The sequence below is a fragment of the Haliaeetus leucocephalus genome, unplaced genomic scaffold (genome assembly GCF_000737465.1).
Source record: "Haliaeetus leucocephalus isolate CR32 unplaced genomic scaffold, Haliaeetus_leucocephalus-4.0 Scaffold439, whole genome shotgun sequence".
Classification (NCBI taxonomy): domain Eukaryota; kingdom Metazoa; phylum Chordata; class Aves; order Accipitriformes; family Accipitridae; genus Haliaeetus; species Haliaeetus leucocephalus.
Window position 1 is genome coordinate 3,498,578 of NW_010972875.1, and position 18,735 is coordinate 3,517,312.

Here is an 18,735-nt window from a genome sequence, read left to right on the forward strand (position 1 = left end):
ATTCAAAGTCATGGTGCAAAGCTGGAAATTATCCCAATGAGAAAGAGCTGTATCTAAAATAGCTTTATGATAGCTAAAATTATAAAATATCTTTGTTCTTAACCCTGCCAGATATGGAATGCTTCTCAAGGACAGACAAAATACCGGTCAGCTTCCAAGCATCTTGGTGAAGAAGGATGAACATGCTGCGTTTTAGATCACATTAAATAATACAAGGCTTCTAGGGGCAAAAGGTTTCTCTACTTTAGGTGCTGGGAGGTGGTCAGCAGAGCTGCCTGTGTAAGTGGACCCAAATAAAATTTATATTCAGAAAAACTCACAACTGTAACATGTAAATTAGAATTTCTCATCTCTGGAAAATGTGGCTAATATTCTACATTATCTCATGACCTGACATTGCGAGTGCTTCTGAATGTATTTCCTATCTTCCATGTGTACAACAGGGTGGAAGAAAATATGAATGAATACGCTGGTTTCAAGTGGTAGGGGATTTTTAGAGAGAAGGAAGGAGGAGGCAGTAGGTGGGTGAAAAAAAATGAGGCGGAGAGAAACATGCTGCATCTAAATGAAGTGCTGTATTCTCCTTCTCCAGAGCAGGCACAGTGAGGCTATTTTACTGGCAAGAAGAGCTGTTGTTACCCGTGCTGTTAAGACTTCAGTTAGTCTAAGGAGAGAAGTCTGACTCTGAAGAGTTAGTGTGCTGCTTGACCCCATCACAAGATAATATTCTGTAGCAAATGCTGCAAAGAATGTGAACACAACAGCTTCTGGGGAGAAAAATTGGCAGGAAGGCAAGTAGAAGCAGACTGTGAGACACTTCTTACAAACTGTGCTTAGAAACCAATCTGTTCTTCTTTATTGTTCTCTGATGAAGGGATGGATTATAAATGGTACAGACGGCCTTGAGGCCTGTGGTAATACAGTATCTGTAGCTTTTCCAGTTGGAGGCTTAAAAATTCTTAATGCTTTTTATGCAAAAAAGGCTAAGAAGCCATTAAAAAAAAATTCTGAAAATTTACACGTCAAAACCTCAGCCTCTGGAGCAAACCACTATTTTGGGCAGGAGGAGAAAGGTTTGTTTCATGAAAATTTTGTTCTTTCAATTAATGTTTCTACACTTCTTTCCTGCTTTGCTTATGGTTTGGCTAAGATAAGTATCTAAAGTTGGAAGTCTTAATATGAAAGAGATCCGTCCCATGTCATCTCCACTTGAGTCTGTCCCTAAAGTGCGTGCAAAGCCAAACTTGCCTTACATGGTAGTACACTGAATTCAGATATTTTTGATGTTGTCTTGATAAGAGCATGCATGTTTGTCTAGAACCACAAAGTTACATGTGTCATGTGAGTGTCATACAAGCTCAGTGCAGCAATGAATGGTACACTCTTGTCCCACTGAATGTAAGCACAAACACAATGTTCTGCTCCGTTAATAGCCCATACGCATTCTCACAAAGTCAAACGTTTGAACAAAATACATGGAAGCGGAGTTGGATATTGTGCCACGGGCCTTAACTGCTCTCTGCCCCAGCAGAAGCGGCCTGTGCTCTAAATATGGTTTCGTATCATACAGTTGTTGACAACGACATGTATCTGCTCGGCCTGCAACCCTCTCCTGACTGGTCTCATGTAGGGTAGGCAGACCCAAGAGCCGGGTTCTAACTGCCACTAAGCAGTTTTGTTCCCTTTGTTTATCTTTTTTCTTTAAAAGAACATCTTGTCTCTGCTTGTCTTATATCAAATGGAAAGCAAATAATCAGCAAAATTAATGGAAGTAGATTAAAATGCAATGTGATTTTGGGGGGATAAAAAATCGTGTTGAGTATCTGGGTGGATCAGTAGGCTGGCTAACAGGGCCATCTGCTGGCAGATGTACTCTAACAAGGTAACTTTGAATTTCACTTGGAACAAGTCTAGTTCTGGGAGAGGTTAATGGCTTGATTCTAGCTTGCACACACCCGCGACTCTTGTTAAATTATTTTTGTAAGCTGCTTCATACTTTATATTAATTCCTGACTTCATAGCGGAACTTATTACTGTAAAAATAGAGAACTGCTTAACTATAAATTTAAGCTCCATTCAAATGTTAAATGGGATGTTTGATTTGGGAGTAGTGTTGCCATAGATTACGCCACAATTTAAAACTATAGTCTGAGGAAGCGTGGGTTTGTAGATGAAACTCTCAGATCAATGAACAACGATTAATGTTAATACTCACTCTTCACACAAAATGTCTACATTAGGGACATTTGGATTAAAATTACACGTCAGATTTCTTGTGAACAAATATAAAGAAGCCAAATGGTCTGGCATACTAAGATTGTTAAATTTCTTGTATCTTTAATATTGAAAAGGCTTTTGGATGTATTTTAGTTTTATTTTTACAAGCAATGTGTAATCAGTGCAGCATCTCAAACATAACAAGCATGTTCTTTTATGTGTGTGCTTGTGTTTGCCTGTATGTCCAATATGTGGCAACTATTCGATATATTTGATGACTGGAAAGATGATAGATCATAACTGAGAGGTTATGATCTATCCCTTTGCAAGTTTGTAATGAATAACATATGGAATATTTGTGTGTATAAGAATAAATTGAGTAAACACATATAAGCATGCTTCTTGTTTTTGTCTTTTGAGAACCTGCAGATTCCCTTCAAGAAGATGTCATTACAATAAAGGTGCAGGGTTCTTTAATGTATCTGATCTTATGTAAATTAAAGTACTTGCACTGGGGAGATAGATATTGCTGGTGTAACAGGTCACCAGATTGTCTCCAGCCCGTGGCAAAGCAAGCTTAATCTTGGTTCCAGTGGTGTTTTTAGCAGCACACTTAAAGCAGTACCCCTGGTCACTCTTGTAATTACAGTAAGAGAAGTGAAGCAGTAGCTACTTGCTGACATAATGACAATGTACTGTAGACTAAAGGTATCCCCTGAGAATGCGCTGATCTGACTGTATCCAAAAATCTTTCATCTTTCATCTCTGATTTTTGTTGTCTCTAACAGCATATACCTTCTTCCCACAGAAAAAGCAGGTTATTGCATACTGCCTATGGGCTGCTCTGACCTTTTTGACTTCTAAACTGTTTTCCACTTTTTTCCCCTTTGACAGTTCAGCAAATGAAGTGACAGAGATGGATTTCATTACAAGTGCTTTGACTGAAATGATTTATTGCTTACCTACTAAACCTGGCCATAAATGTCATTGATTTATAGACCCCATGAAAGCACAAACATTAGCCAGTGAGTGCCAGGAGTGCTACTATATAGAAATTATGTGTATGGAGGGATTGGCTTCCTTCTAGCCAAAAGACTACACAAGAGTAAAGCAACAGTATTTTGTATTTTGTGTGGATCAGAACTGTTCTGGACCAATTCTTTTTGCTGGTAGTTCATTCTATATTTTCACCTTTCAATTTTAGTGACTATTTTCTGTTACCGGTTCTAAAAGGATGGCAAAATGGACTGCAGTATATCAGGAAGGATGGACTGGACTATGAAAGAGGAAGTAATCTCCTCTTGTCTGTGAGAAACTTGTAAGAAAATGCCTGCAGTACTAGGAAACTAACTTGGCAACATGACTAATATAGACAGAGCTAATGAAGTTCTGACCATCGGGGTAGATGGGAGGCCGGGTGTGGTATTGTTTCATATTCATATTTCTCTCCTGTAAGTCTTTTAGCTTAATGCAAGAGCTGTCCAGTAACTCCGTAATTCTTTGTAAAGTCTTGTGAAGTTTACCTGGGAAAAAATGTACTGTATTGGGAAATGGCATTTTATCTGCAGAGTCCAGTTTTGCTCCTGATATACTCTGCTGAGTACTGGTCTCGGACTTGTCTACACCACTGGAAATTCTTATTTGCACAGCGGTATTGGGCTGCTGCAAATGTTGCCTGTGTTGTCCGACTTTGGTGTAGATGCATGTCTTCCATGTGGCACCACTTTGGTAGGTGAAAACGTCGTTTTGTCAGCATGGGAGTAGGTAGGCTGTGGGTTTTTTTGCTGTGTGACATATTGGATGTGTGATGTACAGCGTGACTATACCAGTTAAAGTACTGAGGCAAATCACTTTTTTGTGAGGGTCCACAGGTTCCACAGAACTGGTTCTGAGCAAGCTATTGCTGAACATATGGGCAGTAAAACGTGGCCACCAAAGAAATGTGAAAGGGCTCTTCGTAAATTGGTCAAAATCTTACATTTGTACCAAAAAATGCAACAGAATATAGTTTCCGTACTGACATCCCATCCGTTTGTCTTCTCCCTCAGCATTAGCTTCAGAGCAGGCGGCTCTCGGGTTACGGGAAGGGGGGGTTTGCCGGAGCTCCGGCGGTGGCAGGGACAAAGACGGACGGACAAAGACCAGCGGTCGGTCACTCTAGGACTCTGGCAGCTGCTGAGGGAGGACTGAGTTGCTCCCAGCAGCTCAGCAGTGCCTCAGCATCTTTATGTTGCTGTGCAACTTGGTGGGGTTTTGGGTTTTTTTTTTGTTTGTTTGCTAGTTTTGGATGGTGATAAGCGTTTTTGTGCCCTTGAGTGAACAATTTTATTTAAGGTCCGGAAATGAAGAGAAATAGCCTGTCCTCCTTTTCCGTCTCTCTCTGGTTGCTGTTTACAGCAGTGATGCTTCAAGGTGAGAATGCTGCTTGATAGCTAAATGTTTCATTGAGGTTTATTTTACTCAGATAAGGGCTGATGTCCTGATATGTCTTACATGCTTGAGCTCCAGAAGTCTTTCATCTGTTTCGTTGTACTTTGTCTCACTGATGCATAGACAAAATGAATGATCCTGTACAGCCAGAACTTAAATGCTCTTTGTGAAGCTTTGATTTGTTAGGATTTCTTTTTAATCAGGAAGGTTTGCTTTGAACTCTTATTGGTCCAGGAAGTCACTGTGAGTCACCAGAGTGTGATGTACTCCAAAGCACTTGCTTCCTACATAGTGCCAGCTGGCATTTGCGCAGGTCTTGTAAGTGTTACTGTCCTTGCCCTTTGCTTGCAGAAATGTGTGAATGTATCTAAAGGTAATACAAAGACTGCCTACAGAAACCGTGGTGCACAAAACAGCGTGGAACAGTAAAAGTGTCATTTAAAACCTGAAGTTTCGGTGAATTATCTTTAGTGACTAAGTCTGGATAACAAGAAGCATCTCCATATACATGGTTTGGAAAAGGTGTTAGTGCAAGAATGTGTTCATACATCATGCAATTGCCAATTTGTGAAGAAAAATAGCTCACGCTTTTTCCAGGTGGTAGTTAAAAAAAAAAAAGAGTAAATTCTGAAAGTAGCATGAATGTGTCAGTGCTGCATTTAGGGAGATATCACAAGTCATTAGCCTGGGAGCAGGTTTGACTTCAGACTTTGCTTCTAATTTTAGCTTGGCAGATGCGTGACTGTAAGTTGATAATCTCTATGCCTATGAAAGACATCAGTAAAATAAAATTAATGATATTTACCTTCAAAAAAGGTAGGAATCTCTGGATGCAGAGTTTTTTTTCAGTGGGTGCGAAAAGCTAGAGTTAGCTACTCATTTACTACAGGTAAAAGCTGTCCTTATTTGAATAGCTTCATCAGGTATACTTCTGTTTCTGCACTAAATGATATTCTACAGTATATGGATGATAAATGCAGTTATAGCAAATACTACTTGAAGCTGTAGAAAGAGGATATCTTCTGATACTGCTCAGTGCTTAATCTGATATACTGAACAAATCTATGTTATCTAGCTGTAGAATCAGCCAAAGGAAAATACGCTCACATGCTGTTTAATGAACTGTTTGAGGACTACTCAAATGCTCTAAGACCAGTGGAAGACACAGATAAAGTGCTGAATGTCACCCTTCAGATCACATTATCCCAAATTAAGGACATGGTGAGTTAAGAGTACAGTTATGTTTTTCTAAAGATGTGCAGAAATGTACTAGCTGTAAAACTTTTGCTTGGAGCAGGAAAAGCAACATGCGTTTTGTTGTGACAACTTCAGTAATGCTTCCTCGCGAGGGTCATGTTCTCCAGTTCTTCGTAAATTCTAATCTGACTGCAACATGAAGACTTCCATTATAAGTCTGCAAACTTGCAGCTGCTGAATTGTTAAGACTTCTTTTGTAGTTAGGTGTTAGTATCGCACCCTCCAGGCAACTTTTGCTGAATTTTAAATAGAAAGAGCAAATACTTTTTCTAAGATGCAGTTAATTTCTACATAGACTCCCTATTTTAGCCTTCAGTAACTTTTTTATAAATTTGGTTCAACCAGATCTACTTTTAAGGCAAAAGAAAATGTGTCCGGAAGGACAATGGAAAATCACTTTTGTGGCTTCTGAATTACAACTTCAAGGCCTCACCAAGCTTTCAGAGAATTTGTTAGACTGAATCTGTTAGCTGTTTGGTATTCTGAAGCTTGCAAAAGGAAATCCTTAAGATACTGGGAGCCTTAGACAGCTATGATTAAAGCTAGGGAGGGTGCAAGGGGAAGAAGGTTTGGAAAAGACAAAGTCCAAATAAATAAGCTCCCTGTTCAGTGTATGGGCATATGTACCTGTCTGAGAAGTGCTCTTGTGGCCTGTCAGCATTCTGGCCTGTTTTGGGCAGTACTTTAAAGCTGTACAACAAATGCTGTCTGCATCTAAGATGTGATTTTGTCACCTGCAGCTAGACATATTTCTACATTTTTATGCAGGATGAAAGGAACCAGATTTTGTCAGCTTACTTATGGATTCGACAAAGCTGGTATGATGCATACCTCAAATGGGACAAAGATAAATATGATGGGTTGGATTCTATCAGGATTCCAAGCAATTTGGTTTGGAGACCAGATATTGTCCTATATAACAAGTGAGTGTGGCTGGAGAAAATCAGCTTGAATATTTGTCTGAGGAAGGGAGGGGGTTGAAGGAGGAATGGACCCATGGAGTCTGAACTTTCATCACTTTACCTTACCTTAGCAAGGGGTATTGTTTGTTGTCTTAACATGAGTTGTTGATCATCTAAATATTTTGCAATAAAGCCATAGACAGGATTTGGCAATTGATTACGCTACACAGCAAAGCTATTCTGAATTTCTCTGCACTGGGAATTGAATAACCTGGCAGTCTGAAGTGCTTTCTGCACTGCAGCTGCTGAATAGCTCTGGAAGATTGTCCACAAGAAGGTGGTACACAAAGGCTGCACTTGTCTGCTCTCCCAGGCCAGTAGTGACCAGCAGATTATTTTCATCTTTGAATGGATTCTTATCTTACTGTATCCTGTTTGCGGTCAAGTTTGAAGAAGCTATGGACAATAAATACAACGTAATTTAGCAGCACTGATGTTTGGCATTAATGGGCACTGGTACCTGTAAATAATAGTTAATAGTAAGTTCCTACTAAAATTCAGTATAAATATAGATGTGATTTCAGAGACATGCTTTTAATGGTGTGAAGAGAGGGTTTTCCTCCTTGCCCCCTCTTCCCTGGCCCACACTCTAGGTTGTTGCCTGTCAATCCTGACTGTCACTTTTCTGTCTTTTAGGGCGGATGATGACTTTTCAGAACCAGTGAATACTAATGTTGTGTTGAGATATGATGGAAAAATCACTTGGGATGCACCTGCTATCACAAAGAGCTCATGTGTAGTGGATGTATCTTATTTTCCTTTTGACAGCCAGCAGTGCAACCTTACATTTGGATCCTGGACCTATAATGGTAATCAGGTAGACATCATCAATTCTCTTGATAGTGGTGACCTCTCTGATTTCGTAGAAGATGTGGAATGGGAGATTCATGGTATGCCAGCAGTTAAGAACGTCATCACTTATGGCTGCTGCTCTGAACCTTATCCCGATGTGACCTTCACACTGATTTTGAAAAGGAAATCTTCTTTCTACATATTTAATCTGTTGCTTCCTTGTATTTTGATCTCTTTCCTGGCCCCACTGGGATTCTATCTCCCTGCAGACTCCGGGGAAAAGGTGTCTCTGGGCGTTACGGTTCTTCTTGCTCTGACTGTGTTCCAGCTGATGGTTGCAGAGATCATGCCTCCCTCTGAAAATGTACCTTTGATAGGTGAGCTTTACACGCTTAGTCTTTAAACATGGCTTATTAATAGCAGGGCTGTATATCACGGAAACCATATGTAATTTGTGGCTTCTGGGAAAATAAAGGTGCTACATTTTTAAAACATAGTGAAATACTTAAAATGCGCATGGAATTTCTACAGGTATGCTGCCGCTCTTTAAGGTTATTTTGTGTTTATTTTAAATTATATATTAACTATCTATTTTGTATTTATTAAATATAGTTAGACATTTAGAATTTTTTTCTCACATCTTTTAATAAAGCTAGTAATGGAAAACAATTTTAGAACCAGTGTGTGAAGTGTAAGCAAGAGCTGTAAGCACAAGGTCAGGCTGTTTCAGGATATGTTTCTGTCAGATCCAGGTGGTTGGATGGTCTGGCTGGGACACTCAGGGTTAACTTAATATCTGACAATTGTTACATTAAATTGTAATGCCTGGCAATCCATGACATTGAATTTTAATTTACATCTGAGAGTGCAGAAGAGCTGATCTGTAGCAAAAGGGAGGTGTTCAGCACTGTCCCCTCTGCCAAGACCCTCCTGCCCCTGGCTGATCTGGCCCCTAGGCATGAGCCTGCCCGGCTGTCCTGGTGGGATTGCTGGAGGATTAGGAACGCAGTTGCCTCCACGCTGGCTTCCAGCTTCGTTAAGATAATTCAGATCTCGTTATTTTTATTCTCGTTATTACTGTGTATATAAAAAACTGCATGGCTTAAGTGAGACAAAACACCGGTCAATGAAGAAGACTGTTGAATGTGTTTCCCACACCAGCAGCAACTATTCCTGCCTAGAGCATGGGCTTGCTGTACTGGAGAACCTTCCCTGCCCTCCCATCATGCTGTCTAAATTAAGGAGCCAAGACCTAGCTTCAGTCTGCTTTCTCTGTTCCCTCGCTCTCCCTCACCATCCTTTCCAAGCCCGTTGAAAACTGGGATCACGTCACGCTTGTCTGTGGCGCACCCTGTGTCATCGATGCCGCCAGCCCTTGCTTTTCCTGCAGAGGCTGCGCAGCAGCGGAGCAGGGCTGGGAGCTGCCTCTTGGCATCGGCACAAGCCACAGTAGGTTCGCTGGTCGGATCTGTACTTCAGTTGTGAAAAGCGGTGGCTGAGGGGCACAGCTCGTATTCGCTGTATTTGTTACCTGTTCCTGGCCAGAATGAGCTTTGTCCTTGTTTGGACTAGCCACGCTAAAATCTGTACAGGCTGAAGAAAACCCAGACAGCAAATCTCAACAGGCAGCGGAGCCACCCTTCGGCTCTGTGCCTGGCCTCTTAGCTGTCAGTACGCTAGTTGTGGATACCAGCGAGGTCTGCGTATTCGCTGGCCTGTGTGAATGCGAAAGCATCCATCTGCTGCTGTGGGGTGCGTCAATAGCTCCAACAAAGCGTTATCATCACTTTTGTTAATACATCAGGAAGTGGGATTTCTGATGCGCCACGTGAAGCCGTCAACATTGGGATTTTGCAGACACTAGGAAAAGAACAAGGCCCCTGATAAACATTTTTAAGCTGCCTTCTGAATGGGTGTATTTCGAGAAATCAGAGGTTTTGGCTCGCAAATATTTACCGTGCTAATACGGTAGTCACTTACTCATCTGATGAAGGTATGCCAGTAATGAGTATGAGGCTTTTCTTTAATTGCTTTAATATTATTTTTTTAAATAGCAAATTAAGTGTGATCTAAGTACAGAGAACAAGGGTGATTAAAAATTGTTTTCACTTGCATTTTTTTAGCACTATGTTGTCACGTTGTTATTTCTGCATTGAATTTTTTTATTAGGGGAGCATCTTTAATATGATTTTATTTCATGTTCCAGGAAAGTATTACATAGCAACTATGACCATGATCACAGCTTCCACTGCGTTGACGATCATTATAATGAATCTCCATCACTGTGGCTCAGAAGCAAAGCCTGTTCCACAATGGGCTAGGGTGGTTATTTTGGACTACATGTCAAAAATCTTTTTTGTTTATGATGTGGGTGAAAATTGCACGAGTCCAAAAAGAGAGAAGAAAGAAGAACATAAGTTAGAGGGGGATGATGGGTGTGAGAGGAGGCACAAAGAAGTAAGGAGTCACCTTTCCAATAATAGGAATGATGACTGTGATCTCAAGGAGAAGCTCAATGGAAATTTGCATAAAAGCTATGGGGTTCATGGTGAAAATGTTAGGGAGACTGTTAATTGCTGTTCCTGTTACAAAATGCTGATTAAAAATATCGAGTATATTGCTAATTGTGTTCGAGACCATAAAGCAAACCGGGCCAAAGGAATTGAGTGGAAAAAAGTCGCAAAAGTGATGGACAGGTTTTTCATGTGGATTTTCTTTATCATGGTGTTTTTTATGAGTGTGCTGATCATTGGGAAAGCGGCTTAACTGAAGATGAACACATTTATTTTGTAAAACTGAATATACTGGGTTAGCTTGTTTTGGTGGAGCTCTGGGACAGGGGTGCTTTTGAGATCTTTGTCTTGCATTCTCTCACAATAAACAAATTGATTCTGTAGGCTGTGACAGCGTATTGAGACATTGCTCAGCTGAGGGCTTTGTTAGTGACTGTCCTTGCCTTTTAGTATGGGAGTGCAGCCCTGATGAGGCTGCTGGGTAAGCACTCTGTGCTCTGTGTGGTGGCCATGACTTCAGGCTGAACGTAGTGGAGCATTGCAGCAATGGAGCGGACAGGCTAGCTGTCTAACTCTAACTGTACTGACAGGGCTGCATCTCTGCACTTTGTACCTTGGCTAGCCCTTCCTCTCCCCCAGAAAAAAGCCCAAGTATTTGTGACATGGTGGCAGTTCCTGGAAATCACCTCTTCATGGCATTGCCTTATTTTTTCCTTTTTTAGCTTGTCTTCCTAACTTACCCTTTTGTTATGGCTCTTTCTGACCACTGTTCCTATCATTTCATAGGCTCTACCTGTCTATCTGCTCTCTGGTGTGCCTGTCACTTCTAATACCATTGAGCTTACCGGATATGATGGTTACCTTGATCTTCCCCTTAATCATTTCCTGCTGCTGAATATTACCTCCTTGTCACCATGGCTCCAGTAAGTCAGATTCCCAGGACTTGTTCCTTACCAAGTCAGAGGCCCTCTCTTCCATTCTCTTTCTCATGAGCCTAATAATAGGAAGGGCTTCTCCTGTCCTTCGTAGATGTCTCATTCCCCTGGGCATTTGTGCAAGATGGGCCTTTAAATGCTACTTGAGACTGCTAAAATAGGAAGCTGTGACTTCTGTTTCTGCTCATTTTATTGACCTTCACCAGTGTTCACCCCGTGTGTCCCTTGTCCACTCTTATATCCTCTTTAATACTTAAATTTCAAACTGTTTACAGTAGCTCTGTGTGTTACTTGGCACAAAAGCATGATCTTACAGGCTCATTAAAGTAGTGCCATAATCAACTCTCCTTGCTCAACACCTTAGTACTGATGTGTATGTGAATGTGTTTGTTGCTGACAACACCAAAAACCCCTCTTCTGTGTGTTAATTTCTGTAAACCCTCTCAGACTAACAGATCTGGAAGATGTCTCATGTAGTGAAGTGAGAAGCTAGTACCCCAGGCATGCCTGCAGCGGATAAATTGCTTTTGCAAAGCACCCTGAACTTTGAAACCATGATATTCTAGATGCAGTGGGGGAGGCAGAATGACACTGTAATGGATCCCAGTCAAAAGTTCATGTGATAAAGCTCATTTTCATAACTGTTGCAGTTAATAGGAGCATACCTGTGAAGCTGTAACTTAAGAATGAGGAGTCAAAATGGCAAAGTGATGAAGTTATGCCCAAATTTATTGGAAGAACGGGAATTGTAATTATTATTATGATGTAAATGATACATTGAATTGCTAATGGCAGGTTTTCTTTTGTGTGGAACAATTAATGCTGTAAGCTTATCTGGATTCTCATACATAATGCAAGCCTTAAAGCCCAGGTTCTAATGTAAAGCTAAACTGGGTGGCTAGCCAAGAATAAACTCAGACATGGAAAAAGTCTCACGTGTGTTGCCTGTATATTATCAGTTCTCAGTCAACCAGGGTAACTTTGAACAGCTCCTTTAGAAGACAAGCTGTTCACTTTCACTGTGCAGAAAAAGGGTTGCACACATTTGCCATGGAGTTCAGGGTTTGGCACTTACACTGACTGTTTGAGAAAACTGATTTGTTCTTTGTTGTGGAAAAAAAATACTGTCCCAAAAGCCCGGGGAGCAAAGTATTTAAAGATAAGGGTAAAATATTCAGAACATGAGTCTTCAGCATGGAAAACCGATGACCAAGGGTTTGTCCAAGGCTTATGGGTGGCATAAAGAAAGTAGAGAGTTGCTGTTCACTGTCTCTTCTAGTACAGGAACTGGGTACATCAAATATACACAGTGGGTGACAGTGGAGGAGTCTGTACTACGTGAGAAGGCTGAGGAACTCCTTGCAGCAGGATTTGTGAATGCTGAAAGATTATATGGATTTAAAAGGTTGGGGAAAAACACGAAAGAAAAAATCTTTTGGCATAATACTAAATACAGTCATGAAGTGATGAAAGGTGAAGCAATATTTTAGCGATTCATGACTGTATGCTCTTTATCCCATTGGTGGCATCCACTGGAGACAGCTTCCAGGTTTAGACAGATCATTAGTGTAACTCAATATCTTTCTTAGAAATTCAGATTGTGCCCATGCCATTCTGTTCAAAACAAACTGCAGCATGTGTGCATAGAGTTGTGGGCTTCCCATGTGTAAGGGAAAATTTGCAGTTGTAGATGGATCGTGGGCCTTTTTATCATGCTGGTGCTCCTCAGTATGCTGCATGCTTTGATGATGCTGCTGAAATCATATTTTGCACTTCCCTAGCATGTTTTATGTGAAGATGTGATAGTAGTAAAGAATTATTTTCCTTACAAGAATATGATTTGAAAATTATTCCTAGCTATTTGAATTTAGTAACTATTATATTTGCTTTTTTATTATTTTCTGTTATCCTTTTCTTTGGATCACCAGGCATTCTCAAGTATTTCTCTTCCTTTATTTACATATGGTGAATCTTCATCTTGCTCTTGTTACAAACATTTTTTTGTTTTTACTTCACAAGAGCCAGACCCAATAAAGAATGTGAGCAGCAGATGATGGCAGCGGGTAGAAGTTGGTACCTGAATTGTTATTGTGAAGCCTTATGCTAGGACGCTCAGATTCACATCTTTGGACTTGACCATTTTCCAGGGTAAAAACACAATGTGATACTGCATGGCCATGCTTCTGGTGACAAGGCTGACCGAAGGTCCATGCTACTGCAGCTGTACAAGGGCTAGCTGGTTTAAAGCTAGCTCAGAAGTTTCTAGCTAAACTGTAGGAACTGTAGTTTTAAGTGTCCCTCCGAAGTCTTATGTTCAGTTTGTATATCTCTGTATTTGGCTATTTCAATAGGAAAAAACCTGCTCTAAATCAACCAAATGTGTTAGCAGTCAGAACTGTATGTGACAACTCTAGTGCTGAGTTGAGACAGGGAAGGAATGTTTGATCTACTTCTGTGTGTCCTGGTCTCTTCCTCTTTCATTTCTGTGTCTCATGCTTCGATCCAGTAATCTTTGAGGAAGATTAAATCCAGAGATGATGAATGACTATGATTATAGTAACAGAAAAATAAGTATTTATGCCCTTGTCTGAGTAAGTCTGCAGGCTTAACTTGAAGGCAGTGGGGTGACTTTATATTTACTGAGGAGGACAACAATGCTGTAAAAATACTGTTTGAGATCTGTGTGCTGCAGAGGCCTTTGAGGAATGAGCTGACAGATTTTTTTTGTCACTGTAGTGTTAAAATGAGGAGAAATTCAAGTTGTCTCCTGTGATGCCTTCACTGTGCTGTCTTCCAGGAGCAGGATGACAGAACTGAAGATGAAGTGTCATGGGATGTTGGGGTGTTAAGTTTTCAATGGTGCAGAAGGGTAGGAGATGGCCTTAGCTACCCCAGGAAATCTGTTTCTGTTTGTGGAAATTGTAGCCTGAGGATTCAGGCTAAACCCAAAAGACTCATCCTGGACAAGTAAATGACATCTTGAAATAGAGAAGTGGGTTTCCTCATGTTTCAGGAATTCAGATGTTACATTGTAAGCTGGCTTCATGTTTCATCCTCTGGTTAACAAAGCTTTGTTCTCTGACCCTGCAAGTATGGGAAGTGTCTAAGAGTTGTTTCTCAAGAAATGTAGGAGTGTAGAAAGAACTCCTGATTTCTGTCCCAATTTGAGAAACTGAAGACCTGTAATGTGATTGTTTAGGAGATGGGAAAAGGAGTGTGGGATGAGAGGGAATTCCTTTCATTTTGTTTATAAAACTGGGAAGAATCCATCTTTTCCTCCTGCAAACTTCTGTTACTTGTTGAAGAAAAGAATGTCGACTCTTGTTTTCATTCTTAAAATCTTTTCATCAGTGACAGGATATAGGACCAAAGGTGGCCTATGGCATTTGTGTGCAACCACCTCTTTTGTACTTGCAGGCAGAGTGAGTAACCTAGACCTCAATTAAAGGAGCAGAGCATGCTAAACATCTCTTCTCACTGACTCTGAAGTCCACTAGAAAGGAGAAATCTTCCTTCTTTGTTAGAGACAATTCTAGCTGTGTTGAAAGGACAAGAGGTACCAGAGAAGTTTATCTCCTTTGAAGCTCTAATTTGCACAACATGTTGTCTCCAGACACCTTTTAAGAACTCCTTTCTGTAAGGTGGCAGTCAACAATACTGTTTTTACATTGCTTGCGGTAAGGAATAACTGAGATTGCAAGTATCCAGCTCAAGTTTGTTCTTACCTGTTTCTTTCTAAATACTTTTATGCATTTGATTCCTAGTCAGTAGTCCACAGGCCATTGAAGGTCTGCAAGGCCACCAGGAATACACAGCAGTTTTTCCATCGGGGTGTGGGCACTGACCTCGCAACAGGCTAGTGGTGAACTAAGTCATGCCTGTTCTTGGTCATGCGAGGTCCTGTGTTGCTTTGGCTGGCCATAACAGCACTGCATGTGTTTGAGAAGGCAATTCAGGGGTACCTTTGCAACAGGACAAAATCCACGTCTAACTGTTGAAGGAAGGATGTCAGTTGTTGAGGAGTGTAGCAGGGTGGAGAATGTGGTCTGTGCTTAATTCCAGATGCAGTTTTTGCATAGAACTGTTATGCCTTCATCTGTTCTTGGGCACTCCTGCTTCAGAGTAGATGTCAATCTAGTGAACATCCAGAAGACACAAATCACGATTAAAAATTGTAGCTACAGTTTTAAAGAGGGTTTTTCATTCTAGTTCCTGAAAATATTTATTTAAAAAGTGATTCAGTACTACCTTCTAAGTAACCCACCTAGAATTATGGATTTTTCTGGGGAGCAGGTATTGTTTGCTTCCCCTGCCATTCTGAGCATTTATCTTTACCAGGTTCTGTGCTTAATGACGTTCACACAGCTGCTCAATAAATTTTCACCTCTGTTGCAAAAGAACTTGAAACAGATTTTTTTATATGCCATTATTTTTATTCATATCACTCTTCATTGGACAAGATTTTATCTATGGTACTGGGAGTTGCTGAGGACTGCACTCCATGAAGTCTGTCCTGCATTACCCTTTGGTTTGAAGAATGCATTGGTTTTAGTTACTCTGAATGCAATGACAGAGATGGCAAAGGAAGAGTGTTGGAGCAAAAAATAACATGGTTTTTCAAATTGCTTAAACCTAACCCAGATTATTGTAGGCAATGTCTCAGTGAATAAAATGAGTAAATTGGCATTCATTGGGTATTTGCTTGCTATGTGTCACCACTAACAGATAACTTTGATTAATAGTGATCTTACATACTGTATAATAACAACGTCTTCTGGTTTTGTTTGCTTGTGAATTCTCCATTAGCATGCTTAAGAACATGCTAGCAGGAAATTATTGAGTCAATATATGAACAAATAAAGAACAATATTGTGATTAATGCATGCATCTGTATGGTTCTGTTGTTAGTGTGCCATAGGTAAGTAATAGATCTGGCTCGTTTATTCATTCTGTATTTTCAGTTCTAGCTGAATGCTACCAAGCTGCTCGCTGTATTTCAGTGGCAGGAGTGCCTTTTGTTAGTGTTTCACTGTAACAAAAATGGACTCTAACCTAACCAGAAAGTTAAATAAATGGTAATGTCATCTGGAGTAGCCTCCAGAGTTTAGAAAAGCCCTTAGATAAAGCGTTTGGCTAGAATGTGTAGTCCATGTTCAGTGGTGATGAAAGTGATGAAGTGACCTCCACAGGGCCAAAGCTGGTTAGAGGAAGGCAGCAGACACACTTGTGTTGCAAAATAAGGCTATGTGGGTTTTGCAAAACGAGGGTAAGGAAAGAGAGGGGAAAAACTAACTAAAAACGAGGTGAAAGATGTAAAATTACCAAGAATCTCATTCATCAGCACCTGTGAGTTAGTTCTCTAGAGCACATTCTTGCTGTAGCATAGCTACTTCTATTTCACATCCCATTCACTGGCCGTCCTGTGTCCAGGGATGGACTGCCAGCAAGTCAAAGGCAGGTCCCACCCTTGGGCTGTATCACAGCAGCAGGTCTGTTCTGGGGTTACTGGCTCGGTCGGGGACAAGGCTGCCAGCTTACCCCAAGTCGTGATGATGTGTCCAAGCTCAGACCAGCTTGTGAGGGAAAGGTGGGACCACCGTTGCTGCCTGCTGGTAACCTAGTCCCACCTCATCTCTCTGCTCATTAAGATTATCACTTATATGCTCTGGAAGTTTGGCTTCCTCTGTGCTACTTCTGGCACCAATGTATATTCAAATCATTTTCTATTCAGCTCACCCACTTTCTCACAGGAAGATGATAGATGGTCTTCTGACATGGTTTAGAGCTGTTTAAGTGTATTGTTGTGTCCTGCAGGTTATGCCCACTTTTGTTCAGCATGTTAATGTTCTAGGTGACTGCCAGTAAGACATCTGTGGTGAGTGAAACTTGTGTTGCTTTTATTCTAGTGTTTTTAGCATAGCTGGAAACAGAATGGTGATCACGAGACAATCTCTTTCCTTGTAGCTAAAGGATGGGAATTTTTCATAAAGACTTAACACTACCATCCCAAACTCAAGGGTAAACTGGCCCCTCATCCCTGTGCACTGAACCAGTAGAGTAGTGCAAGTGAGCTCAGGGGTCTGGTGTTCAGATATGGGCAAAGCTTGGTCACCTTCAGGTATGCTACCTTAGTTCTGCTTTTGAATGCCATGTTCACCACCCTGCAGAGGTTGTTTGAACTATAACAAAGACCATTTCTCAACACCATGGTTCAAAGTGGAGTGGGTTGGACAAGTGCTGATTTGTCACAGCACCCTTGAGCTGCATGAATTCTCAGCAGTGCTTCAAGCCAGCAAGTTTTGTGTCACTAGGAGCATTACACTGGGACCCTTGGTTCCTGAGGCATCAGCAGCAAACCAGCCTGGAGGTCCTGACCCCAGAGGACAGGAGGAGACCTGAAGGCTGGTGGTGAGAATGAGTCCAGGACCCAGGTGTGTCTGCTGTGAAAGACAGCACCTTGTAAAAGCTCCTCCTGTGGAGACAGTTCCTCACCCAAATCCTGAGACCTGTAGGGGTCATAGGAGTGCTGTTCAGTTGCTGGGGTGCTTCAAGGCAGTGCATGTAGGCAATTTTTTAATGATTAAAAAAACCCCCAACCCCACCAAAACTGCTCTTAACCCTAAATCTTCCATTTTCTCCAAGATGCCACAAGTGATGTAGACTTGGTGCCTTGTTAGCATGGTTGTCCCTGCTCATCTTTTATTGAGGTCTAGGTAAACGAAGAATTGTGTCCCATGGGCCAGTGCAAAGACTGCTGTTCTGAAAGGCCTTTTTATTGCTTCTTCAGAAGCCATGCTTTAATTTACAGTGAGATCCAGGGGCTAATAGCCTTACGCACAGAACTGATTTGAGGTAGTCTGTTAGTCCTCAAAGTACTGCAGATTGAAGGCTTTGTGAGCAGTGGAGACTGGTCCTACACCTGGTCAGGACAGTCTGGTACATTGCTGGGACCAAGAGAAAATGCCTGCTGAAGGCATTGGGCGCTACAGCAGGAGGAACCTGATCCCTCGGCCAGGTCAGCAGAGATGTGTGAATTTATGGTTTCTAACCAACTTCAAGTAGCTTGAAAAAACAAAGGCTCTGTGCAAATGGCTTTCTTCCATTGATCTTGCTCTTCTCTGGGTTGCTTCTGAGTTCTTCAGTCCTTTTCCTCCCCTAGTCCTTGTATTTTCTGAGAGTAGAAGGAATCCTGTTATGCCCTAGATTATGACCATGCCCATTATAAGAAACAACTTCAGCATCATGGTACTGTTCCCTGTGCCCCACAAATGTGTCTCCTTGAGTTCAGTAGCCACAGATGTTGACTGGATAGGGCAACGTCCGTGACATGGAAGAAAGAGGGATCATTTGCTCTCACTATTACTTTACAACTAATTGTACCCTGCTCACTGCAAACACATAATACTGGTGTGAAAGGAGGTCGTCTCTATGTATGAGACTGCCTCTACAGCCAGCTAGACTGAGGAGGGGGAAATCATGGAGGCAGTTCCATAGATGGCTTTCATTTCAAAAGGTGGACACATTGGTAAATGCAATTTGTAACACTTCTGAAGAAGGCAGAAGAAACAGTGTTCTGGCTGGTTCATTGTAGTAATCCAATCCTGCACTTGTTCCTGGAGGTGATGGTTC

The 18,735-nt window shown here is 41.3% G+C and overlaps 1 protein-coding gene across 2 annotated transcripts; it reads left to right on the top strand.

The window, feature by feature from the left end:
- The first annotated feature begins 565 nt into the window (after positions 1-565).
- Positions 566-10,424, top strand: CHRNA9 (cholinergic receptor, nicotinic, alpha 9 (neuronal)). Of its 2 annotated transcripts, none has more exons than XM_010574462.1 (5): positions 566-602; positions 5,723-5,868; positions 6,673-6,827; positions 7,503-8,035; positions 9,865-10,424. In XM_010574462.1, the coding sequence occupies exons 1-5, from the start codon at positions 566-568 to the stop codon at positions 10,422-10,424; spliced, it is 1,431 nt and encodes a 476-aa protein (XP_010572764.1). The 2 variants fall into 2 exon arrangements, with proteins under 2 accessions (XP_010572764.1, XP_010572763.1); XM_010574461.1 differs by lacking the exon at positions 566-602 and adding an exon at positions 4,560-4,629.
- The last annotated feature ends 8,311 nt before the right edge of the window (positions 10,425-18,735 follow it).

Bases quoted from the DNA above. Each gene is read 5' to 3' on its own strand.
- CHRNA9 (XM_010574461.1), top strand. From the start codon at position 4,560: ATGAAGAGAAATAGCCTGTCCTCCTTTTCCGTCTCTCTCTGGTTGCTG. The intron at 6,828-7,502 runs GTGAGTGTGGCT...TCTGTCTTTTAG, and splicing joins GATATTGTCCTATATAACAA to GGCGGATGATGACTTTTCAG. The intron at 8,036-9,864 runs GTGAGCTTTACA...TTCATGTTCCAG, and splicing joins TGAAAATGTACCTTTGATAG to GAAAGTATTACATAGCAACT.